This window comes from Bombina bombina, chromosome 7 (genome assembly GCF_027579735.1).
Source record: "Bombina bombina isolate aBomBom1 chromosome 7, aBomBom1.pri, whole genome shotgun sequence".
NCBI lineage: Eukaryota > Metazoa > Chordata > Amphibia > Anura > Bombinatoridae > Bombina > Bombina bombina.
In genome coordinates this window covers 550,990,575-551,017,415 of record NC_069505.1, presented here as the reverse complement: position 1 = coordinate 551,017,415, position 26,841 = coordinate 550,990,575, and the positions used below count along the sequence as shown (strand labels likewise).

At 39.4% G+C, this 26,841-nt stretch overlaps 1 protein-coding gene across 1 annotated transcript in view; it reads right to left on the bottom strand.

Moving 5' to 3' along the window:
• Window positions 1–318: 318 nt before the first annotated feature.
• The window catches only part of LOC128667006 (butyrophilin subfamily 1 member A1), a 149,004-nt gene continuing 122,481 nt past the window's right edge, over window positions 319–26,841 (bottom strand). Inside the window, exons 4-8 of the mRNA XM_053721862.1 lie at window positions 22,965–23,081; window positions 22,663–22,683; window positions 20,336–20,356; window positions 18,343–18,369; window positions 319–2,334 (exon numbers count right to left, since the gene is read on the bottom strand). Coding sequence (XP_053577837.1) covers window positions 1,727–2,334; window positions 18,343–18,369; window positions 20,336–20,356; window positions 22,663–22,683; window positions 22,965–23,081 — 794 coding nt within the window. The 3' untranslated portion in view covers window positions 319–1,726. The remainder of the gene's footprint in view (window positions 2,335–18,342; window positions 18,370–20,335; window positions 20,357–22,662; window positions 22,684–22,964; window positions 23,082–26,841) is intronic.

Sequence of the window (26,841 nt, the reverse complement as noted above, 5' to 3'; positions counted from 1 at the left end):
TTAACCCAATTTTTTTCTTTCATGATTCAGATAGAGCATGACATTTTAAGCAACTTTCTAATTAACTCCTAATATCAATTTTTCTTTGTTCACTTGCTATCTTTATTTTAAAAGCAGAAATGTAAATCTTAGCAGCCAGCCCATTTTAAGGTTTAGCACCATGGATAGCGCTTGCTTATTGGAGGCTACATTTACCCACCAATAAGCAAGCATAACCCAGGTTCTCAGCCAAAAATGGGCCGGCTCCTATGCATCACATTCCTGCTTTTTAAATAAAGATAGCAAGAGAACGAAGAAAAATTGATAATAGGAGTAAATTAGAAAGTTGCTTAAAATTGCATACTCTATCTGAATCATGAAAGAAAAAATGTGGGTTTAGTGTCCCTTTAATAATTAAACATTTATTATGAACAAAAATGGTCACAGTGCGTACATAAAAAACAAAACAAAACAAACAATATTACAAAAACAGAAAACCCCAAACAAACGGTATAAAATGAAAGGTGAAAAAATAACAACAAAAAAAATCCTATTTACTCACTACTAGCAAGATAAAACGTATTTCCTGCCCCAGGAGAGAGAAACTTGGACATAATGGAAGAATTGACAGCAAGATGGAACTCCCATTTTGTGATAATCTTGAATTCTGCAGAACAACCGCAAGCTAAGCCCTTGGCTATATTTTAAGTGGAGTTTGTTTCTTGTAAGCATGTTGAAAGCTTGAAAAGGTAAATGTCAAAATCTCAGTGTAAATTAGGGATGGGTAAATATGTTTAAAAGAATAGTAAAGTCCAAATTAAACTTTCATAATTCAGATAGGACATGTAATTTTAAACAACTTTCTAATTTACTTTTATCATCAAATTTGCTTTGTTTTTTTGTTATTCTTAGTTGAAAACTAAACCTAGGAAGGCTCATATGCTAATTTCTAAGCCCTTGAAGGCCGCCTCTCATCTGAATGCATTTGACAGTTTTCACAGCTAGAGGACGTTAGTTCATGTGTTTCATGTAGATAATACTGTGCTCACGCACAAGAAGTTATTTAAGAGTCAGCACTAATTGCCTGAAATGCAAGTCTGTCAAAAAATCTGAGATAAGGAGGCAGTCAGCAGAAGCTTAGATCCAAGGTAATTACAGAGGTAAAAAGTGTATTACTATAACTATAAAACTGGGGAATGGTACATAAAGGGATTATCTATCTTTTTAAACAATACATTTTTGGTGTTTACTATCCCTTTAAATTCTAATTCTAATGGTAGAACAAATTTTATTGTCAAAATTCGATTTGGAAAATCGAATGTTGATAAGAAAGAATTTTCTTTAAAATTAAAAAAATCTAATGTTATTTCCAGTTTTCAAATGTAAGTTTCGATTTCGAACGTTGGTTTCGAATTTGAATATTAGAAATACTATTTTGAAATCAAATATTAAAAAACAAATTAAAAAAATCGAATGTTAGTAATATTTTCGAATTTCATGTAAAATACACAGCTAAACATTCGATTATTCAAACAAATATTTTTTAATGTTCTTTAAAATTTGAAAAGAAATATTAAAAAAAAGTTTGTATCAAAATTATTTTTAAATTTTGAATGTTTCGAAACATTCGCCCATCCCATTCCTTCTGCAAATTTATTGTCATCCATGATTTTTTAATTTCAATTTTGAAAATTACATTTCATTAGTAAATCTACCTGTCTACATCTTCCCTTTTCTCACCTAGCTTCTAGGCTTCTACAAGAAGCCTCATCTGTTCCATATTGTTCTCCTGCATGTTCTCCTGCTCTGTTATCTCCACAGTACTTGCGCATCTGTTTTCCAACAGTCGTATGGAGGCACCATTTGTCCCCACCCAAAAAAATGGATGAAAATGTCCACATGGAGTCAAATCATTGAAGGTATAAAGACATTCCCAGGATTGGGGGTTATAGAAAGAGACCTCACATGGCCTCTGAAGCTTTAGGTAGATGCCAACTCTCTCAAGAGCATTGTCATTTAGCTCAAGTGTCTTCTCTGAATTATCCAATGCCTTAACATTTTCAACAAAGCGTGCAATACACCATATATGTTCTGTAGGACTAAACATATAAGCTCCAGTTTTTCGGACGTCTGGGTTAGCCACACCAACGGCCCATTCTAGACCATTTCCGACTTCTACTTCCCAGTAGTGAAATCCATTATTAAAGAGTTCATTACCAAGACAACAGCGCTCTTTCTCAAATTGGAGTGAGATGGGCTCATATTTAACAGCAGGAGGGTCTGGAGAGAGTATTAGATTGTCAGGCGAGATTGAAATTTTTGCGTTGGCAGTTTTAGGATTGAAGGTTATAAACTCTGAAATCGAGAGATTTATTTTAAAACTTAGGTACACATGGGAAGAGAAAGAAATATAACAATAAAGGAAAGAAGGAAGATCTAATATATGAAAATATATGGCTAATGGGGAGGGAAGGGGACCAAGATATTGATAATGATTGACAGTAAGTTGTAGACAAAAACAAAATTTATGCTTACCTGATAAATTTCTTTCTCTTGTGGTGTATCTAGTCCACGGGTTCATTTATTACTTGTGGGATATTCTCCTTCCCAACAGGAAGTTGCAAGAGGACACCCACAGCAGAGCTGTCTATATAGCTCCTCCCCTAACTGCCACCTCCAGTCATTCGACCGAAGACAAGTAAGAAAAAGGAGAAACTATAGGGTGCAGTGGTGACTGTAGTTTAAAAAATAAAAACACCTGCCTTAAAGTGACAGGGCGGGCCGTGGATTGGATACACCACAAGAGAAAGAAATTTATCAGATAAGCATACATTTTGTTTTCTCTTGTAAGGTGTATCCAGTCCACGGGTTCATCCATTACTTGTGGGATACCAATACCAAAGCTTTAGGACACGGATGAAGGGAGGGACAAGGCAGTTACTTAAATGGAAGGCACCACTGCCTGAAAGACCTTTCTCCCAAAAATAGCCTCTGAGGAAGCAAAAGTATCAAATTTGTAGAATTTAGAAAAAGTATGAAGCGAAGACCAAGTTGCCGCCTTACAAATCTGTTCAACAGAGGCGTCATGTTTAAAAGCCCATGTGGAGGCTACCGCTCTAGTAGAATGAGCTGTAATTCTTTCAGGAGGCTGCTGGTCAGCAGTCTCATAGGCTAAAGGAATTATGCTTCTTAGCCAAAAAGAAAGAGAAGTTGCCGAAGCCTTTTGGCCTCTCCTCTTTCCAGAGTAGACAACAAACAGTGCAGATGTTTGACGAAAATCCTTAGTAGCTTGCAAATAAAACTTTAAAGCACGAACCACGTCAAGATTGTGTAACAGACGTTCCTTCTTTGAAGAAGGATTAGGACACAGTGAAAGAAACAACAATTTCCTGATTGATATTCCTATTAGATACTACCTTAGGAAAAAAAACAGGTTTGGTACGCAAAACTACCTTATCTGCATGGAAGATCAGATAAGGAGAATCACACTGCAAGGCAGATAACTCTGAAACTCTTCGAGCCGAAGAGATAGCTACTGAAAACAGAACTGAACTTTCCAAGATAAAAGCTTGATATCTATGGAATTCAAGGGTTCAAACGGAACCCCTAGAAGAACCTTAAGAACTAAATTTAAACTCCATGGCGGAGCAACAGGTTTAAACACAGGCCTGATTCTAACCAAAGCCTGACAAAACGCCTGAACGTCTGGAACATCAGCCAGGCGCTTGTGCAAAAGAATAGACAGAGCAGAAATCTGTCCCTTTAAGGAACTAGCCGATAATCCCTTTTCCAATCCTTCTTGGAGAAAAGATAGTATCCTGGGAATCCTGACCTTACTCCACAAGTAACCCTTGGATTCACACCAATGAAGATATTTACACCATATCTTATGATAGATTTTCCTGGTGACAGGCTTTCGAGCCTGAACCAAAGTATCAATGACCGACTCGGAGAAACCACGTTTTGCTAAAATCAAGCGTTCAATCTCCAAGCAGTCAGACGCAGAGAAACTAGATTTGGATGTTTGAATGGACCTTGGAGTAGAAGGTCCTGCCTCAGCGGCAGAGTCCATGGTGGAAAGGATGACATGTCCACCAGATCTGCATACCAAGTCCTGCGTGGCTACGCAGGTGCAATCAAAATCACTGAAGCTCTCTCCTGCTTGATCTTGGCAATCAGACGAGGGAGGAGAGGAAACGGTGGAAACACATAAGCCAGGCTGAAGGACCAGGGCACTGATAGAGCATCTATCAGCGTCGCCTGGGGATCCCTCGACCTGGACCCGGAACGAGGAAGCTTGGCGTTCTGACGAGACGCCATCAGATCCAGTTCTGGTTTGCCCCATAATTGAATCAGCTGGGCAAATACCTCCGGATGGAGCTCCCACTCTCCCGGATGAAAAGTCTGCCGACTTAGAAAGTCCGCCTCCCAGTTCTCTACTTCTGGGATATGGATAGCAGATAGATGGCAAGAGTGAACCTCCGCCCATAAAATTATCTTTGAAACTTCCATCATTGCCAGGGGATATTGTCCGACTGAAATCTGATGAACTTGACCGCAGCTAGCTGAGGCCAAGACTGAAGAGCATTGAATATCGCTCTGAGTTCCAGAATGTTTATCGAAAGGAGGGCTTCTCCTGAGTCCACGAACCCTGAGCCTTCAGGGAGTTCCAGACCGCACCCCAGCCCAGAAAGCTGGCATCTGTCGTCACTATAGTCCACTCTGGCCTGCAGAAACTCATTCCCCTGGACAGGTGAACCCGAGATAACCACCAGAGAAGAGAATCCCTGGTCTTTTGAATCTGTGTAGTCCCCATTCCACTGATTGAGCATGTAAAGTTGCAGTGGTCTGAGATGTAGGCGGGCTAACGGAACTATGTCCATTGCCGCTACCATTAGGCCGATCATTTCCATACACTGAGCCACTGATGGCCGAGAAGTGGAATGAAGAACACGGCAGGAAGTTAGAAGCTTTGATATCCTGACCTCCATCAGAAAAATCTTCATTTCTACTGAATCTATCAGAGTTCCTAGGAAGGAAACTCTTGTGAAGGGAGAAAGAGAACTCTTTTCTCTGTTCACTTTCCACCCGTGAGACCTCAGAAAGGCCAGAACAATGTCCGTATGGGATTTGAAAAGTCGACGCCTCAATCAGAATGGCGCCGTGGCTAACCCGAAGGGAAGAGCCACAAACTGGTAATGCCTGTCTAGGAAGGCGAACCTTAGGGACTGATGATGCTCTCTGTGAATCGGAATGTGTAGATAAGCATCCTTTAAGTCCACGGTAGTCATATATTGACCCTCCTGGATCATCGGGAGGATGGTTCGAATTGTCTCCATTTTGAAGGATGGGACCCTGAGAAATTTGTTTAGGATTTTGAGATCCAAGATTGGTCTGAAATTTCCCTCTCTTTTGGAAACTATAAACAGTTTTGAATAGAAACCCTGCCCCTGCTCCTCTCTTGGAACTGGGTGGATCACTCCCATAACCAGTAGGTCTTGAACGCAACGTAAGAATGCCTCTCTCTTTATCTGGTTTGCAGATAATTGTGAGAGATGAAATCTCCCCTTTGGAGATGAACCTTTGAATTCCAGAAGATAACCCTGGGAAACAATCTCTAGTGCCCAGGGATCCTGGACGTCTCTTGCCCAAGCCTGGGCGAAGAGAGAAAGTCTGCCCCTACTAGATCCGGTCCCGGATGGGGGCTACCCCTTCATGCTGTCTTAGAGGCAGCAGCAGGCTTCTTGGCCTGCTTACCTTTGTTCCAAGTCTGGTTAAGTCTCCAGACTGGTTTGGACTGGGTGAAATTTCCCTCTTGTTTTGCATTAGAGGAAACCGAAGGTGCGCCACCCTTGAAGTTTCGAAAGGAACGAAAATTATTCTGCTTGGTCCTTAATTTGCTGGACCTATCCTGAGGAAGGGCATGACCCTTTCCTCCAGTAATGTCAGAGAGGGGTGTTAAGAAGATTAGACTTTGAAGTAACATCTGCTGACCAGGACTTAAGCCGAAGCGCCCTGCGCGCCAGAATGGCAAAACCTGAATTCTTAGCCGTCAGCTTGGTTAAATGAAAAACGGCATCAGAAATTAAGGAATTAGCTAACTTAAGAGCTTTAATCCTGTCTAAAATATCATCTAATGGGGTCTCCACCTGTAGAGCCTCCTCAAGAGACTCGAACCAGAAAGCCGCTGCAGCAGTAACTGGGGCAATGCATGCAAGAGGCTGGAGAATAAAACCTTGATGTATAACAATTTTCTTAAGGAGACCCTCCAATTTTTTATCCATTGGATCTAGGAAAGCACAACTGTCCTCGACGGGGATAGTTGTACGCTTCGCTAGGGTAGAGACTGCTCCCTCCACCTTAGGGACCGTCTGCCACGAGTCCCATATGGCGGCATCTATGGGAAACATCTTTTTAAAAGCAGGAGGGGGAGAGAACGGCACACCTGGTCTATCCCATTCCTTAGTAATAATTTCCGAAAACCTCTTAGGGACTGGAAAAACATCAGTGTAAACAGGCACTGCAAAGTACTTGTCCATCTTACACAATTTCTCTGGAACTACAATGGGTTCACAGTCATCCAGAGTTGCTAAAACCTCCCTAAGCAATAAGCAGAGGTGTTCGAGCTTAAATTTAAACGCTGTCATTTCAGAATCAGACTGAAGCAACGCCTTCCCTGAATCTGAAATGTCACCCACAGATAGAAGCTCTCCTGCCTCAGCTTCTGAGTATTGTGAGGGTATATCAGACACAGGTATTAAAGCGTCAGAAAGCTCTGTATTAGTTCTGGCCCCAGAGCTGTCTTGCTTTCTTTGTAACCCTGGCAGTTTGGACAATACCTCTGTAAGGGTATTAGTCATAACTGCCGCCATGTCCTGTAAGGTAAAAGAATTAGACGCACTAGATGTACTTTGCGTCACTTGAGCGGGAGTTATAGGTTCTGACACATGGGGAGAGCTAGATGGCATAATCTCTCTTTTTTCAGTCAGAGAATCCTCTGGAGATAAATCTTTAAGCGCCATAATATGGTCTTTATAGTTTATAGAAATTTCAGTACATTTGGTACACATTCTAAGAGGGGGTTTCTCCATGGCTTCCAAACATACTGAACAAGAAGTTTCCTCTATGTCAGACATGTTTAACAGACTAGTAATGAGACAAGCAAGCTTGGAAAACACTTTAATAAAGGCGAAACAGTAATTAAACAAAAACGTTACTGTGCCTTTAAGAGGAAAAAAAACTAGCACTTAAACTGCAAAACAGTGTAAAAATATAGTAAAGTCTTCGAAATTTTTACAGTGTGTGTAAGGGACTAAAGCAACATTGCACCCACTTGCAAATGGATGATTAACCCCTTAGCCCCCAAACCGGATTAAAAAATGTCAACCACTGTTAAAAAACAGTTGAGCAACTGCCACAGCTCTGCTGGGGCTCCTACCTGCCCTCAAATACAATTTGGTGAAGGAATAAACCCCTTATAATGGTCCTCAGATGCCAAAGGACTGCTCTAGGGAAGCTGGATGTCTCAGTCTGAATTAAAACTGTGCAGCAATAGCGCTAAAATAGGCCCCTCCCACCGTGTACTGGATGTCAGAGGGGCCTTAAGAAAATACTCCTAAGAGTATCTGACTAGCCATGTGGAAAACTAGGCCCCAAATAAAGATTTATCTCCCTCAGAGAAAAAACTTTCTATTTATGAAAACATGTAAACGTTTTGACACTGAATAATATTAACATGAGTATTACCCTGTTTTGTAAGCATGTTCCCAGTCGCTGTTAAATCACTGCATCAGGCTTACCTCAAATACACAAGGCTCTGTCAGCATTTTCTAGAACTTATTTCATCTCTCTAGAAATAAAAATACTGAACATACCTCGAAGCAGGTAATCTGCAGACCGTTCCCCCAACTGAAGCTTTCTTCCATACTCTTCATTTATGTGTGAGAACAGCAATGGACCTTAGTTACAAACCGCTAAGATCATCAACCTCCAGGCAGAATTCTTCATCTAATTTCTACCTGAGAGTAAAAACGGTACAACGCCGGTACCATTTAAAAATAACAAACTTTTGATTGAAGATAACACTACACTAAGTCACCACTTATCTCTTGATACTTCCCTTGTCGAGAGTTGCAAGAGAATGACTGGAGGTGGCAGTTAGGGGAGGAGCTATATAGACAGCTCTGCTGTGGGTGTCCTCTTGCAACTTCCTGTTGGGAAGGAGAATATCCCACAAGTAATGGATGAACCCGTGGACTGGATACACCTTACAAGAAAAATATTGGTAACAAAAAGAAGAAGCAGATAAGAGAGGGAGACAGATATAAGAAAGAGAGAAAGAGAGAGGAGAGAGAGACAAAGAGAGACAGAAATAAGGAGAGAGAGAAAGAGGGAGAGAGATAGCGAGAGACAGAGAGAGAGAGAAAGAGAGAGAGAAAGAAAAAGAGAAAGATTAAGAAAGAGAGAAAGAGAGAGAAAAAGAGAGCGAGAGAGAAAGAGAGAGAGAAAGAGAGAGAGAAACAGAGAAAGAAACAGAGAGAGAGAAAGAAAGACAGAGAGATAGAAATAGAGAGAGATAGAAAGAGAGAAAGAAATAGTAAGAAAGAGAGATCGAGATGAAGAGATAGTGAGAAAAAGAGAGAGAAAGAGTAAGAAAGAGAGAGAGAGAAAGAGAAAGAGAGAGAGAAAGAAAGAGAGAGAGAAAAAGATAGAGAAAGATAGAGAAAGAAAGAAAGAAAGAAAGAAAGAAAGAAAGAGAAGAGGAAAAAAAGAGAGAGAAAAAGAGAGAGAAAGAGAGGGAGTAAGAAAGAGAGAGAGAAACATAGAAAGAAACAGAGAGAGATAGAAATAGAGAGAGAGATAGAAAGAGAGAAAGAAAACATAATTTATGCTTACCTGATAAATTCCTTTCTTCTGTTGTGTGATCAGTCCACGGGTCATCATTACTTCTGGGATATAACTCCTCCCCAACAGGAAATGCAAGAGGATTCACCCAGCAGAGCTGCATATAGCTCCTCCCCTCCACGTCAGTCCCAGTCATTCGACCAAGAATCAACGAGAAAGGAGTAACCAAGGGTGAAGTGGTGACTGGAGTATAATTTAAAAGATATTTACCTGCCTTAAAACAGGGCGGGCCGTGGACTGATCACACAACAGAAGAAAGGAATTTATCAGGTAAGCATAAATTATGTTTTCTTCTGTTATGTGTGATCAGTCCACGGGTCATCATTACTTCTGGGATACCAATACCAAAGCAAAAGTACACGGATGACGGGAGGGATAGGCAGGCTCATTATATAGAAGGAACCACTGCCTGAAGAACCTTTCTCCCAAAAATAGCCTCCGAAGAAGCAAAAGTGTCAAATTTGTAAAATTTGGAAAAAGTATGAAGCGAAGACCAAGTTGCAGCCTTGCAAATCTGTTCAACAGAGGCCTCATTCTTAAAGGCCCAAGTGGAAGCCACAGCTCTAGTGGAGTGAGCTGTAATTCTTTCAGGAGGCTGCTGACCAGCAGTCTCATAGGCTAAACGTATTATGCTACGAAGCCAAAAAGAGAGAGAGGTAGCAGAAGCTTTTTGACCTCTCCTCTGTCCAGAATAAACGACAAACAGGGAAGAAGTTTGGCGAAAATCTTTAGTTGCCTGCAAGTAGAACTTGAGGGCACGAACTACATCCAGATTGTGTAGAAGACGTTCCTTCTTTGAAGAAGGATTTGGACACAAGGATGGAACAACAATCTCTTGATTGATATTCCTGTTAGTGACCACCTTAGGTAAGAACCCAGGTTTAGTACGCAGAACTACCTTGTCTGAGTGAAAAATCAGATAAGGAGAATCACAATGTAAGGCTGATAACTCAGAGACTCTTCGAGCCGAGGAAATAGCCATTAAAAACAGAACTTTCCAAGATAACAATTTTATATCAATGGAATGAAGGGGTTCAAATGGAACACCCTGTAAAACGATAAGAACTAAGTTTAAACTCCATGGCGGAGCAACAGCTTTAAACACAGGCTTGATCCTAGCTAAAGCCTGACAAAAAGCCTGGACGTCTGGATTTTCTGACAGACGCCTGTGTAACAAGATGGACAGAGCTGAAATCTGTCCCTTTAATGAACTAGCTGATAAACCCTTTTCTAACCCTTCTTGTAGAAAAGACAATATCCTAGAGATCCTAACCTTACTCCAGGAGTAATGTTTGGATTCGCACCAGTATAGGTATTTACGCCATATTTTATGGTAAATCTTTCTGGTAACAGGCTTCCTAGCCTGTATCAGGGTATCAATAACCGACTCAGAAAAACCACGTTTTGATAAAATCAAACGTTCAATTTCCAAGCAGTCAGCTTCAGAGAAGTTAGATTTTGATGTTTGAATGGACCCTGTATCAGAAGGTCCTGTCTTAGAGGTAGAGACCAAGGCGGACAGGATGACATGTCCACTAGATCTGCATACCAAGTCCTGCGTGGCCATGCAGGCGCTATTAGAATCACTGATGCTCTCTCCTGTTTGATTTTGGCAATCAATCGAGGAAGCAGCGGAAAGGGTGGAAACACATAAGCCATCCCGAAGTTCCAAGGTGCTGTCAAAGCATCTATCAGAACCGCTCCCGGATCCCTGGATCTGGACCCGTAGCGAGGAAGTTTGGCGTTCTGGCGAGACGCCATGAGATCTATCTCTGGTTTGCCCCAACGTCGAAGTATTTGGGCAAAGACCTCCGGATGAAGTTCCCACTCCCCCGGATGAAAAGTCTGGCGACTCAAGAAATCCGCCTCCCAGTTCTCCACTCCCGGGATGTGGATTGCTGACAGGTGGCAAGAGTGAGACTCTGCCCAGCGAATTATCTTTGATACTTCCACCATTGCTAGGGAGCTTCTTGTCCCTCCCTGATGGTTGATGTAAGCTACAGTCGTGATGTTGTCCGACTGAAACCTGATGAACCCCCGAGTTGTTAATTGGGGCCAAGCTAGAAGGGCATTGAGAACTGCTCTCAATTCCAGAATGTTTATTGGAAGGAGACTCTCCTCCTGATTCCATAGTCCCTGAGCCTTCAGAGAATTCCAGACAGCGCCCCAACCTAGTAGGCTGGCGTCTGTTGTTACAATTGTCCAGTCTGGCCTGCTGAATGGCATCCCCCTGGACAGGTGTGGCCGATGAAGCCACCATAGAAGAGAATTTCTGGTCTCTTGATTCAGATTCAGGGTAGGGGACAAATCTGAGTAATCCCCATTCCACTGACTTAGCATGCATAATTGCAGAGGTCTGAGGTGTAGGCGTGCAAAAGGTACTATGTCCATTGCCGCTACCATTAAGCCGATCACCTCCATGCATTGAGCTACTGACGGGTGTTGAATGGAATGAAGGACACGGCATGCATTTTGAAGCTTTGTTAACCTGTCCTCTGTCAGGTAAATCTATAAGAGTCCCCAAGAATGGAACTCTTGTGAGAGGAAAAAGAGAACTCTTCTTTTCGTTCACTTTCCATCCATGCGACCTTAGAAATGCCAGAACTAACTCTGTATGAGACTTGGCAGTTTGAAAGCTTGTATTAGAATGTCGTCTAGGTATGGAGCTACCGAAATCCCTCGCGGTCTTAGTACCACCAGAAGGGCACCCAGAACCTTTGTGAAGATTCTTGGAGCCGTAGCCAATCCGAATGGAAGAGCTACAAACTGGTAGTGCCTGTCTAAGAAGGCAAACCTTAGATACCGGTGATGATCTTTGTGGATCGGTATGTGAAGGTAAGCATCCTTTAAATCCACTGTGGTCATGTACTGACCCTCTTGGATCATGGGTAAGATTGTCCGAATAGTTTCCATTTTGAACGATGGAACTCTTAGGAATTTGTTTAGAATCTTTAAATCTAAGATTGGCCTGAAAGTTCCCTCTTTTTTGGGAACCACAAACAGGTTTGAGTAGAACCCTTGTCCTTGTTCCGACCGCGGAACCGGATGGATCACTCCCATTATTAACAGATCTTGTACGCAGCGTAGAAACGCTTCTTTCTTTATCTGGTTTGTTGACAACCTTGACAGATGAAATCTCCCTCTTGGGGGAGATAATTTGAAGTCTAGAAGGTATCCCTGAGATATGATCTCTAGTGCCCAGGGATCCTGAACATCTCTTGCCCAGGCCTGGGCGAAGAGAGAGAGTCTGCCCCCCACTAGATCCGGTCCCGGATCGGGGGCTCTCGGTTCATGCTGTCTTTGGGGCAGCAGCAGGTTTCCTGGCCTGCTTGCTCTTGTTCCAGGACTGGTTAGGCTTCCAGCCTTGCCTGTAACGAGCAACAGCTCCTTCCTGTTTTGGTGCAGTGGAGGTTGATGCTGCTCCTGTTTTGAAGTTCCGAAAGGGACGAAAATTAGACTGTCTAGCCTTAGCTTTGGCTTTGTCTTGAGGTAGGGCGTGGCCCTTACCTCCTGTAATGTCAGCGATAATCTCTTTCAAACCGGGCCCAAATAAAGACTGCCCCTTGAAAGGTATATTAAGTAATTTGGACTTAGAAGTAACATCCGCTGACCAGGATTTTAGCCACAGCGCCCTACGTGCCTGTATGGCGAATCCTGAGTTCTTAGCCGTAAGTCTGGTTAAATGTACTACGGCCTCCGAAATGAAGGAATTAGCTAGTTTAAGGACTCTAAGCCTGTCCGTAATGTCGTCTAGCGTAGATGAACTAAGGTTCTCTTCAAGCGACTCAATCCAAAATGCTGCCGCAGCCGTAATCGGCGCGATACATGCAAGGGGTTGTAATATAAAACCTTGTTGAACAAACATTTTCTTAAGGTAACCCTCTAATTTTTTATCCATTGGATCTGAGAAAGCACAGCTATCCTCCACCGGGATAGTGGTACGCTTAGCTAAAGTAGAAACTGCTCCCTCCACCTTGGGGACCGTTTGCCATAAGTCCCGAGTGGTGGCGTCTATTGGAAACATCTTTCTAAATATTGGAGGGGGTGAGAACGGCACACCGGGTCTATCCCACTCCTTAGTAACAATTTCAGTTAGTCTCTTAGGTATAGGAAAAACGTCAGTACTCGCCGGTACCGCAAAGTATTTATCCAACCTACACAGTTTCTCTGGTATTGCAACGGTGTTACAATCGTTGAGAGCTGCTAAGACCTCCCCTAGTAATACACGGAGGTTCTCCAATTTAAATTTAAAATTTGAAATATCTGAGTCCAATCTGTTTGGATCAGAACCGTCACCCACAGAATGAAGCTCTCCGTCCTCATGCTCTGCGAGCTGTGACGCAGTATCAGACATGGCCCTAGCATTGTCAGCGCACTCTGTTCTCACCCCAGAGTGATCACGCTTGCCTCTTAGTTCTGGTAATTTAGACAAAACTTCAGTCATAACAGTAGCCATATCTTGTAATGTTATCTGTAATGGCCGCCCAGATGTACTAGGCGCCAAAATATCACGCACCTCCCGGGCGGGAGATGCAGGTACTGCCGCGTGAGGCGAGTTAGTCGGCATAACTCTCCCCTCGCTGTTTGGTGAAATTTGTTCACATTGTACAGATTGACTTTTATTTAAAGTAGCATCAATACAGTTAGTACATAAATTTCTATTGGGCTCCACCTTGGCATTGGAACAAATGACACAGATATCTTCCTCTGAGTCAGACATGTTTAACACACTAGCAAAAAACTTACAACTTGGTTATAATCTTTTTTAGCAAAAAACGTACTGTGCCTCAAAGAGGTACTAACGATTAAATGACAGTTGAAATAATGAACTGAAAAACAGTTATAGCATCAAACTTTAAAACAACAAAACTTTTAGCAAAGGTTTGTTCCCATTAGTAAAATAACAATAATTAAATTTGACATAAAAAATACAAAGCAACGTTTTTATTCACAGTCACTATAAGAATTCTCACAGCTCTGCTGAGAGAATTTACCTCCCTTCAAAGAAGTTTGAAGACCCCTGAGATCTATCAGAGATGAACCGGATCATGCAGGAAATATAAAAGTAACTGACTGGTATTTTTTGATGCGTAGCAAAGAGCGCCAAAAACGGCCCCTCCCTCTCCCACACAGCAGTGAAGAGAAACGAAACTGTCACAATTAAAGCAAAAAAACTGCCAAGTGGAAAATAATGCCCAAATATTTATTCACACAGTACCTCAGCAATGTAAACGATTCTACATTCCAGCAAAAACGTTTAACATGATAAATAGTTATTAAAAAGGATTAGTGACCTTTAACAGAGTAGTTCCGGTGAAATACCATCCCCAGAATACTGAAGTGTATACATACATGTCATTTTAACGGTATGGCAGGATTTTCTCATCAATTCCATTCAGAAAATAAAAACTGCTACATACCTCAATGCAGATTCATCTGCCCGCTGTCCCCTGATCTGAAGCCTTTACCTCCCTCAGATGGCCGAGAACAGCAATATGATCTTAACTACTCCGGTTAAAATCATAGTAAAAAACTCTGACAGATTCTTCCTCAAACTCTGCCAGAGAAGTAATAACACGCTCCGGTGCTATTTTAAAATAACAAACTTTTGATTGAAGTCATAAAAACTAAGTATAATCACCATAGTCCTCTCACACATCCTATCTAGTCGTTGGGTGCAAGAGAATGACTGGGACTGACGTGGAGGGGAGGAGCTATATGCAGCTCTGCTGGGTGAATCCTCTTGCATTTCCTGTTGGGGAGGAGTTATATCCCAGAAGTAATGATGACCCGTGGACTGATCACACATAACAGAAGAAATAGTAAGAAAGAGAGATCGAGAGGAAGAGATAGTGAGAAAAAGAGAGAGAAAGAGAAAGAGAGAGAGAAAGAAAGAGAGAGAGAAAAAGATAGAGAAAGATAGAGAAAGAAAGAAAGAAAGAAAGAAAGAGAAGAGGAAAAAAAGAGAGAGAAAAAGAAAGAGAAAGAGAGGGAGTAAAAAAAAGAGAGAGAGAAACATAGAAACAGAGAGAGATAGAAATAGAGAGATAGAAAGAGAGAAAGAAATAGTAAGAAAGAGAGATCGAGAGGAAGAGATAGTGAGAAAAAGAGAGAGAAAGAGTAAGAGAGAGAGAAAGAGAAAGAAAGAGAGAAAGAGAGGGAAAAAGATAAAGAAAGATAGAGAAAGAGAGAAAAAAAGAGAAGAGAAAAAAAGAGAGAAAGAGAGAGAGAAAGAGAGAGAGTAAGAAATAGAGAGAGAGGAGAGAAAGAGAGACATATATGTAAGAGGGGAGAGAGGGGCATAAAAGAGAGATAGAGGGAGGAAGATTTGAGATTGAGGGAAATGGAAATATTATATATATATATATATCTATGACAAGAAGCCAGACAATAAAATTATTTGGCGTTAAATACAGTGGAGCAAAAAAGTATTTAGTCAGCCACCAATTGTGCAAGTTCTCCCACTTAAGAAGATGAGAGAGGCCTGTAATTTTCATCATAGGTATACCTCAACTATGAGAGACAAAATGTGGAAACAAATCCAGACAATCACATTGTCTGATTTGGAAATAATTTATTTGGAAATTATGGTGGAAAATAAGTATTTGGTCAATATCAAAAGTTCATCTCAATACTTTGTTATATATCCTTTGTTGGCAATGACAGAGGTCAAACGTTTTCTGTAAGTCTTCACAAGGCTGTCAGACACTGTTGCTGGTATGTTGGCCCATTCCTGCATGCAGATTTCCTCTAGAGCAGTGATGTTTTGGGACTGTCGCTGGGCAACACAGACTTTCAACTCCCTCCAAAGGTTTTCTATGGGGTTGAGATCTGGAGACTGGCTAGGCCACTCCAGGACCTTGAAATGCTTCTTACGAAGTCACTCCTTCATTGCCCGGGCGGTGTGTTTGGGATCATTGTCATGCTCAAAGACCCAGCCACGTTTCATCTTCAATGCCCTTGCTGATGGAAGGAGGTTTGCACTCAAAATCTCACGATACATGGCCCCATTCATTCTTTCATGTACACGGATCAGTCGTCCTGTTCCCTTTGCAGAGAAACAGCCCCAAAGCATGATGTTGCCACCCCCATGCTTCACAGTAGGTATGATGTTCTTTGGTTGCAACTCAGCATTCTCTCTCCTCCAAACACGACGAGTTGTGTTTCTACCAAACAGTTCTACTTTGGTTTCATCTGACCATATGACATTCTCCCAATCCGCTTCTGGATCATCCAAATGCTCTCTAGCATACTTCAGACGGGCCCAGACATGTACTAAGCAGGGGGACACGTCTGGCACTGCAGGATCTGAGTCCCTGGTGACGTAGTGTGTAACTGATGGTAACCTTTGTTACGTTGGTCCCAGCTCTCTGCAGGTCATTCACTAGGTCCCCCCGTGTGGTTCTGGGATGTTTGCTCACTGTTCTTGTGATCATTTTGACCCCACGGGGTGAGGTCTTGCGTGGAGCCCCAGATCGAGGGAGATTATCAGTGGTCTTGTATGTCTTCCATTTTCTAATTATTGCTCCCACAGTTGATTTCTTCACACCAAGCTGCTTGCCTATTGCAGATTCAGTCTTCCCAGCCTGGTGCAAGTCTACAAATTTTGTTTCTGGTGTCCTTCGACAGCTCTTTGGTCTTCACCATAGTGGAGTTTGGAGTGTGACTGTTTGAGGTTGTGGACAGGTGTCTTTTATAATGATAACAAGTTCAAACAGGTGCCATTAATACAGGTAATGAGTGGAGGACAGAGGAGCCTCTTAAAGAAGAAGATACAGGTCTGTGAGAGCCAGAAATCTTGCTTGTTTGTAGGTGACCAAATACTTATTTTCCACCATAATATGAAAATAAATTTTTTCCAAATCAGAAAATGTGATTGTCTGGATTTGTTTCCACATTTTGTCTCTCATAGTTGAGATATACCTATGATGAAAATTACAGGCCTCTCTCATCTCAGAAAGAGAGCAAGAGAAAGAAAGAGAGAAAGAAAGAAATAAAGAGTAAGAAAGAGAGAGAAAGAGAGAGAGAGAGAGAGAGAAAGAGAGCAAGAGAGAGAAAGAGAGAGAGTAAGAAAGAAAGAAAGAAAGAAAGAAAGAGAGAAAGAGAGAGTAAGAAAGAGAGAGAGAAAGAGAGAGAAAGTAAAAGGCAAAGATTAAGAAAGAGAGAGAAAAAAAGAGAGCTAGAGAGAAAGAAAGAGAGAAAGAGAGAGTAAGAAAGAGAGAGAGAAAGAGTAAGAAAGAGAGAGAGAAAGAGAGAGAAAGAGAGCAAGAGAGAAAGAGAGAGAGAGAGAGAGAGAGAAAGAGAGAAAGAGAGAGTAAGAAAGAGAGAGAGAAAGAGTAAGAAAGAGAGAGAGAAAGAGAGCAAGAGAGAAAGAGAGAGAGAGAAAGAAAGAGAGAAAGAAAGAAATAAAGGGTAAGAAAGAGAGAGAGAAAGAGAGAAAGAGACAGAGAGAGAAAGAGAGAAAGAGAGAGAGAGCAAGAGAGAAAGAAAGAAAGCGAAAGAGAGAGAGAGAAAGAGAGAGAAAGAGAAAGAAAGAAAGAAAGAGAAAGAGAGTGAGAGAGAGAGAAACAGTGAGAGAGAGAGAAAGAAAGAGAGAGAGAGAAAAAGAGAGCGCGAGAAAGAAAGAGAGAAAGAGAGAGAGAGAAAGAGAGAGAGCAAGAAAGAGAGAGAGAGGTAGAAAGAGAGACATATATGTAAGAGGGGTGAGAGGGTCATAAAAGAGAGATATAGGGAGGAAGATTTGAGATTGAGGGAAATGGAAATATTATATATATATCTATGACAAAAAGCCAGACAATGATATTATATGGAGTTAAATAAGGAAAAAGAAAGTGCTCTGTCTTAGTGTTTAAAATGAAGTTGTATCTATGTTTCTAGATCTTACAGTTCAGTACTTCATTAATATGATAAATCATTTCCAGTTAATAAATTAATTTAGTCTTCAATGGATGAATAAATGCAAAAAAAGTGTAATGTGTTAAAACATTTTATTACTGCACTATTGCTGGTATGTAATGATGTGTAACCCCTGCAACGTTCATGATTCAGATAGAACATACAACTTTCCGATTTACTTTTATTATCAAATATGCTTCGTTCTCTTGGTATCCTTGTTTGAAGTAGGCGCAGGAGGTGGGAGTTAGCTGCTGATTGGTGGCTGCACATATATGCCTCTTGTCATTGGCTCACCAATGTGTTCAGCTAGCTCCCAGTAGTGCATTGCTACTCCTTCAATAAAGGATATAAAGATAATGAAGCAAAATTGATGATAGATTTAAATTGGAATTTTGTTTACAATTGTATTCTTTATCGGAATCATGAAAGACATTTTTGGGTTTCATTTCCCTTTAATGAATGTAGACCACAGAGAAGGATGGAGATGCCAGGGATTTTCAGGAAAGTAAAGTCTGTAAAGAGAGTAATAGGAAGGTGATGAGAATTAGACGTTGTTATATTTACCTCGGTTCATGACAGCTTTGCGCCACTCTGCAGACAGAAAAGAGACATATAACACTAATATGAGACAGTGATGCATATAAGGATGTGAAATCTCAGCTCCCTTGTGACATACAGAGGCATCAGATAAATCATTTGAAAGAAGAGAATCTCCTCTTTCAAATAAGTGGTTGTTTTATCCTATAAATATCATGGAGAATGATGTGAAAATGGCAATAACTTGATTTGTTAGAGCATGTCGTTTTTTAATCATAGACCCTACAAAGCAGTTAAACACATAGCTAAAGCCACCCTTTGTGTAATCGCTGCACGTGACTTGCTTGCATGTGATTTCCTGCTCGATAGCTGTAATATTTGGAGCTGCTGAGTTGCACTTTACCTTTTATGTTTAGGCCAAGTTCATATTGGTGGTATTAACTAGTCTTGAAGTGAAAACATTTTCAGCTGCTGAGCCAAGTGTGCTAAAATCGAAGGTACGGTAAGAAATAGTTAAAATACCGCTCTTCACTATAAGAAAATGTTATTTTTATTTTATTAATATAGGGGACTGCACTCTCAGACTGGACTGGGTACACATCCCATGACCCTGCAACATGCTCAGCCCTGGGTGCTCAATGGCACTCACAGGAAGTTGTGCTGTCCCCAGAGTCACAGGCAGTTAACCCCAGACAGGTCTGGGTGCAAGAACCATAGGGAAAATTACAAAATAAATTAATACAACACACAGAGAAAGTCCAACACTCACTTACAAGCTTTTTATCTTAGATGAGAGCTTGTGAGCGCTGGACTTTCTCTGTGTGTTGTATTCATTTGTTTTGTCCTTTTCCCTATGGGCCTTGCATCCAGACCTGTCTGGGGTTAACTGCCTGTGACTCTGGGGACAGCACAGCTTCCTGTGAGTGCCATTGAGCACCCAGGGCTGAGCATGTTGCAGAGTCATGGTGTGTACACAGTCAAGTCTGAGAGTGCAGTACCCTTCTGTGTTTTGTAAATGTCTAGGGTGATAACATAAGCCTGTGCACCCTTCGCTTTTTCCCAGTTTGTTGGATAGAGAGCTTGCATTGTTTGGCTGGTTTAGGGTCCCAGGTTTTGGAAGGGACCTTGACGTGCTACCTGGGCTTGTCCCATTTGGCCAGATGCGGTAACTAACCCTTCCATTTTTGCTTTTAATCTTAGCTGAGGGCTTGTACGTGAGTGTTGGACTTTCTCTATGTGTTGTATATATATATATATATATATATATATACTGTATATATATATATATATATATATATATATATATATATATACCCTAGACTTGCCACCCAGCTGGTATTCTACCAACAAGGGGTCAGATTACAAGTGGCGCACAAATATGTTTGTTTGCTCGAGCGCTAACTGCACTAAAAGTAAAAAATTATTGTGGCCACATTACATGATGAAAGTAAAATGTTATCGCAGAAAAAATGACAATTATCGCTTGTGCTCTAACCTGACACTGCACTAGATCAACTGCGCTAGAAATACTTCATTTTTAATATGTTTTATTATGTTTTGAATTGAAATACTTGAAATTCCTATATTCTTCACATAGAGGAAACTGTTCTTTCTATTTCTAAACATACCGGGGGCAAGGACTATAGTGAGAAATTCTAAGTACTAATTTTGCATGAAAAACAAGAAAGTTGTTTGCTGTTTTTTTTTTGTTTTTGTATTTTTTTTGCACAATCTGTTACTTTAAATTAACATATTTGTTTTTACCAATGGAGCACCATTAAGTTTAAAGAGAAGAGATTCCTTTTTCAAATGAGTGGTCACATGACACTAAAGCTTACATATATGATGAAAAATGAGAAGGTGACTCATTTCTTTTAATGATGGGTTAAATAACTCACTAGTTATCAAAAGCACAATGAATAATAACAATTAATTAGGCAGCTAGACATTTCCTTTGGATTAATAACACTTTGTGACAGTTTGTCTGTACAGATATTTATTTTTTGACACAATTACTTACCCACTTCTAAGGTCAATTCATCTGTAAGAAGAAAAAGACACATGAGATTTAGCAAATGTCTGTTTCCATTAAAGGGACACTCAGGCCAAAATAAACTTTTATGATTCAGATAGAGCAGCAGTTTTAAGACACTTAACAAATTTACTTCCATTATCAAATTTTGCGCAGTCTTTTTATATTCACACTTTCTGGGAAACAAGATCCTACTGAGCATGTGCACAAGCTCACAGGGTATACGTATGCTAGCTGTGATTGGCTGATGTCTGTCACATGATACAGGGGGCGGAAAATGAGAGGAAAAAAATAAATTTGTCAGAAAGATAAGTCAAGTCATTGTCTTTTTATTATGCACTTGTATTATGCTATTCTACTGCATTGAGTGGTTCTTTAAAATCAAACAAAAGTCATTGTTCTTTTTTCTTTCAGTTAAAAGAGATAATTTTAAATGTATTACAGTTTTTTGTTTTTTTTTAGCTTGTGAAGTATCACTGTCCACCAATAAAGGAGTGCCAGATATGCCTATCAACCAATAAGCAATCAGTCCTTTTAAAAAAAAAAGCATAAGTTTCAATTTACGTCTATTATCTACTTTGCTTCATTCTCTTGACATCTTTTGTTGAAAAGCATATCTAAATAGTCTCAGTAGCTGCACATAGATGCCTTGTGTGATTGGCTCACCCATGTGCATTGCTATTTCATCATCAACAAAGGTTATCTGAAGAATGAAGCAAATTAAACAATAGAATATTGGGTTTCATGTTCCCTTTAAGGACTAGCTGCACTTCATTTAAAAATGAAAAAAAAAAACAGCTTTACCTTTAATTCCTCATAACATGTTTAATAAGATGACTAGGGATGGGCAAATGTTTTGCAACTTTCGAGAAATGAAATTGATTTTAACACATCAGTTTGTTCCTTTTGTACAACATTCTAACATTCTTTTAATGCAATAGTATTTCTAATGCGATCTTTAAATGTTCTCTTCAATTCAAATTTTTCTAATAATTCTATTTTTCGATTTGAAAAATTTGAATCAACATATTTGTATCTATTATGTATTATTTTACAAAATTTCCTACCACATGAACTATTAAACTTCTGAATAGTATTTGTTTATTCAAATGTTACTTTCGAACTTTCAAATGTGGATATTCGATCTAATTACAGGGGCGGACTGATCAGCCGGGCAAATAGGACCTGGACCGAGGGCCCAGCAAGTAGGGGGACCCCACAAATCTCCATGGGTTTGACAGCTACCCTATCAGTAACTAAGCAGTTAAGTGTGGGTTTAGTGGGGCCCTGGCCCCAGAGTGGGGGCCTTGAGCCTAGATGTGGGGTTAGTTGCTGCAGGGGATCCTGTCAGGGGTCTGTGACTGTGAGGGCCATGGAGTGAGGGATTTGGCTCTGGAGGTTGGCTACCATATTAATTTTATTATGTGTCAGTGTGAGACTAATTTTCCTAATTTTTGCCCAGGGCCCTGATTGGTCTCAGTTCACCCCTGTCTAATTATGAACATTCAAAAACAAAAGGAACATTCAAAAACCGGAAATAACATTTGATTTTCCGAATATGAATTGATTTCCCTTCTTATCAACATTAGATTCTCCAAAATGAATGTCCACAGGACTATTTGTTCTCCTAAACAAATTGCACTTTCAACACATTCGCAAATCCCTAACTCCTTCATAATCCACAGTGATTGGGTATGTGCAGAAGCTCATGTATATATTTTCCTAATTGGTGCAAAGGAAGTAAGATAAACAATATTTTGTAGGGGGGGGAGGTGGGTCTCAGGGCTTTACAAAATTATATTTTTGTAACAACATGACAGTTTTAAATACTTTTAAAACATATATTTTGCGTGCAGATATTTTGCAATGTAACAAATTATTTCTGAGTTATAATTAAAAAAATTAAAAAATGACTTTAATGTCCCTTTAAGTTTTTTTTTAATGCAAAACATATTTGTAAAAAGTGCTCTTTCATATCCTTGTTAGAATATATATATATATATAGTTTTCTATCCCTTTAAAGTTACATTAAACTCTGGGTTTAATTCTCAAAAAAATGTTTAGTTATGCATAACAAATAAACTACAATGAGCATTCATTATTTATTTAGCTGTCGCTACCCAGCATGCTTAGCTGCAGAGAAAGATGGGCTGCAATATTACTCAGGATAATTGCTTAGGAAATAGAGACACGTTGACACATTTTTTTGTATATTTACAGTTAGGGATTGGTTTTCATTCACATTTCTAACCACCATAACACGTTTGTGCGTCTAGTATGTCATCTGTCATTGTATTTGCAGAATGGTTACTCACCAACTTTTTTTTTGAGTCCCTCTAAAATAGAAAAAAAAAAAAGATTGAATTAGATTATCTAAACCAATGGTTTACAAACCTGCTATCAGGCCTACCTAACAGGCCACATTTTGAGGAAATCTGAACTGGAGCACAGGTGAAGTAATCAGCTGATTAGTAACCATGGTTATTTTACCTGCTCTCATACAAGGTTATCCAGAAAACCTGGCCTGTTGGGGAGGCATGAGCACAGGTTTGAAAACCAGTGATGTAAAGTAAATTGTTACTCATTTCCCCTCAGCCCCCATTTCAGATGTTCTCACCTTTCACTTTCAGCAGTCTAAACACATAGTAGATTAAAAGAGACACCACTAAAAGAAGGAGGATTAGAATGAACCAGAAGGCATAGGCATAACCCGAAACGCGTGGAAACAGGTCATCTGTGGAATGAAAGACAGTCTCTGAGTGAAGAGTATTTATTTCCTTTACAATTGTTGTGATAAATAATTATAATGATTATGAGAGATGTTAATGGGCTCTTAAACAATAAAAGAAAAATGCCAGTGGTTGTTTTTTTTTAAATAAATAAAGTTTTCTTAAATAGCATACAGCTATTTACAACAACAATTTAAATTCCTTGGCTTCAGTGTCAATTGTGCACAAGCATGTATTTCCTTCTATTTTAAAGAGCTTTTATTTAAAGGGACAGTATACAACAATTTTCACATAACTGCATGTAACAGACACTACTATAAAGAAAAATATACACAGATACTGATCTAAAAATCCAGTTTAAAACCTTTTAAAAACTTACTTAGAAGCTCCCAGTTTAGCACTGTTGATTAGATAAGCAGGAACACTCAGGGAAAGTGGCTAAATTGCAGACCCCCCCACTGCATATGAAAAGACAGATTATAAATAACAGAAGCCAGCAGTAGACCGAAAAAGCGCGTCTACTTCTGACACTGAGAGACTTGGTTATGAGTCTGAAAATCTGCACAATGGTATTAAAAATAAACAAAACTTTACATTGTTAAAAAAACACTCCCATATGTGCTATATAAATGGATCATCTACAAAACATTTATGCAAAGAAAAATTTGTGTATAATGGCCCTTTAATATATATGTTTGCATAGGTAATTGATGATTTTACTTATAGATAAAGTATTGTTTAGCTTTTAATGTTCCTTAAAAAAGGACATTGTAAGGGATTGGAAATTTTTCATGATTCCATTCTCATGATTTTACATCACAGCTTGTTAAAATTTGTTCAGAGCCTTGTAATAAAAAGTTAGTCCTGTGATTCTGTGGAAGGGAGGGGGGCAAAGACCTGCGGGCAGACCACAACTGTCTGTCTGACACCATGCAGGAGAGGGAGATGCAGACTGAACGTTTGGTTCAGGGTTGTGTTTGGGTATCATCACAGTGTTGAACCTGGACTGTTCCTGTTGAGAGGAGACTTGGCTGAAAGTGTTTATCACCTTATGAGATGAAGTTTCTCCTGTATTTGATAAATGTGATCTACTTCCCTGTCACTGTATGACATCTTTAGCAACTAATGAGCCATTAACAATCAAAACGAAGTATTGCCTAACATATAATCAATCATTGCTTATTTCCCACATTTCCTGTGTTCAGTACTGACAGTTACCTTAGTGCTCTCCTGGTGCAAATAGATATGAAACTTACATTTTTTCTTTCATGATTCAGATAGGGAGAATTCAATTTTAAACAAATTTCCCATTTCCTTCTATTATCTAATTTGTTTCATTCACTTTGTATCCTTTCTTGAAGACATGTGTGTGTGTGGTTATGTATATATATATTTGTACCAATTTCTAAAAGTTATGACAAACACCATGCTGATAAGTTTGTTACTACAGAATTAACGTCTAATTCTTTCTAGCTACAATATAGATCTCCATTGTTCAATCCTATGTGCCAATCAGAAATGAAGACATTTATATATAATATACAGAGATTCCCCTATATAACTGCTAATTGATGTTATATTTTATTTTAGTTAGCACACTTGCTCTCGTGTATAGTCTTAGGATATATTAAATAATCCTTTAACCCCACTATATCACTTATGGTGACGCATACGTTTGATGTATAGATATAGCAGGTGTGAATGATATATGTTCTATTACACTATTGGATTTCAAGTGCTTTGTTTAATTACAATTTGAGTCATGACGACTGCTTAACAACCAGATAGGTATTGTCAAGACATTTCTATTCAAGACTCTCACAGCTATATTCTGATTTTTTTGACATGGGCTATACTAATACAATTAGACGAAAGAAGTAGACTGCTATGTTTCCATAATGTTTTACCTGTGTGCAGAGGCTAGACACCTATACTGGAAATTTAAACTAACTCATGTCTAAGATAGGTGATAATATGACCTTAGCTATTAACATGTAACTTACTATGATAAACATATACTTTAATTGGGCAAACAATGAAACTTTAAGTATTCTGCCGTAGGGTATAGGGCCCATGCTCATATGGCAGAGTTTGATTACATAAGATAGCTTTATCTCGATACCTCATTCCTTCTAATATCCATACAGTAAGGCCTAATTTTGGTAGATTGCAAAAATGTAACAAGTTACTACTTATTCTTGTCTTGGTTAAACGAGTCTATTTTCAGATAATCAATCTCACATTGAATTTCATCTACAACTCCTCTAAATAGCCCCTCTGTAATTTTTTAGGGTCAGAGATCTTTAGAACAATATACATCATTATTACCATTCCACTTGGAACTTGGTGATACATTTAACACAGTTGGGAACCATTATCCATTGCCAATAACTGAAGAGGGGTAACAATACAGAACAATTCATAGAGATCCTAAGACATCCATTACCTATTTGAAGATTATTTATTATGCTTTACACAACTTTGGTTACAGTTGGTAAGATGCTCAATTGCTTGCGTTTTAAACGTATACATTTGTTCTCTACTATAAATGTTTATTCTAAGACAAGTTCAATAGCCTATTATATGCTGAATTAAGATTTATCCTTTCATTGCAAGTAGACAAACTACTACATTTATCCCATATTCACTAGTTTTGGTGTGTTACTTGGACTTATTGTTTTATTGGACGCTTTGTAGACCCAGACCAACATAGGAACATTAGCACAGATGCTAGATCACTGTTCCATTTTTAATAACTAATACATAACTTGTTCTATGTCTGCTGATCGAGGCGATAATTGAGCTTTCATATTATGTTTTATTCTATACTCAACTAGTTTAACCTAACATAAGAGCATATACATAGAAGTTTATCACCTATTGTCCATATTTAACTGGTATCTGCATGTACATGATCCGTCACTGACTTTAAAATCTCATACAGTCTCAACACCCCTTCTTTCAGTCAAAGACATATCCTCAGCCACTACTACAATTTCTATATTTGGTAGGTTATTATAAGTCCCTAGCACCCTATAAATTATAAATTGGGAATTTGTGCTACCTTTGTCATAGCTTTCCTGTCCCACTTAATATCATATTGTTCAATCTGTTAGCTGCCATGTTGGTACAGTACAACTATTATTAAGGCAGAGTAATTATCTTATACACTTGAATGCTCCTACCCCCCCCACACCTATTAAAGGGACACTCAGGTTAAATTAAATTTTCATGATTCAGATACAGCATGTAATTTTAAACAACTTTCCAATTTACTTCCATTAAAAAAAATGTGCACAGTCTTTTATATTTACAATTTTTGAGTCACCAGATCCTACTGAGCCTGTGCAAGAATTCACAGACTATACGTATATGCATTTGTGATTGGCTGATTGCTATCACATGGTACAAGGGGAGTGGAAATATACATAACTTTGAAATTTAATATAAAAAAATCTACTACTCATTTGAAGTTCAGACTAAGTGCTATTGCATTGTCTTGTTATCTTGCATTTGTTGATTATGCAAATCTAATGTGTTGGCTGGTCCTTTAATATACTCTAGCACCTTTAATTGTACTAAGAGTATTATTTTGTGGTTTCTCTCATAAACACCGTAATTGCAATCCTAAATATTTTTTATAATTTTCCAAAATTACTGTAGTAATAGATCTCATCTTGTTCAAAGTATAATTTCATGGTTTCATTCACAAACATTACAACGGCATATTAACTATCATGTTCCATAACCAAAGCCCCTTACATT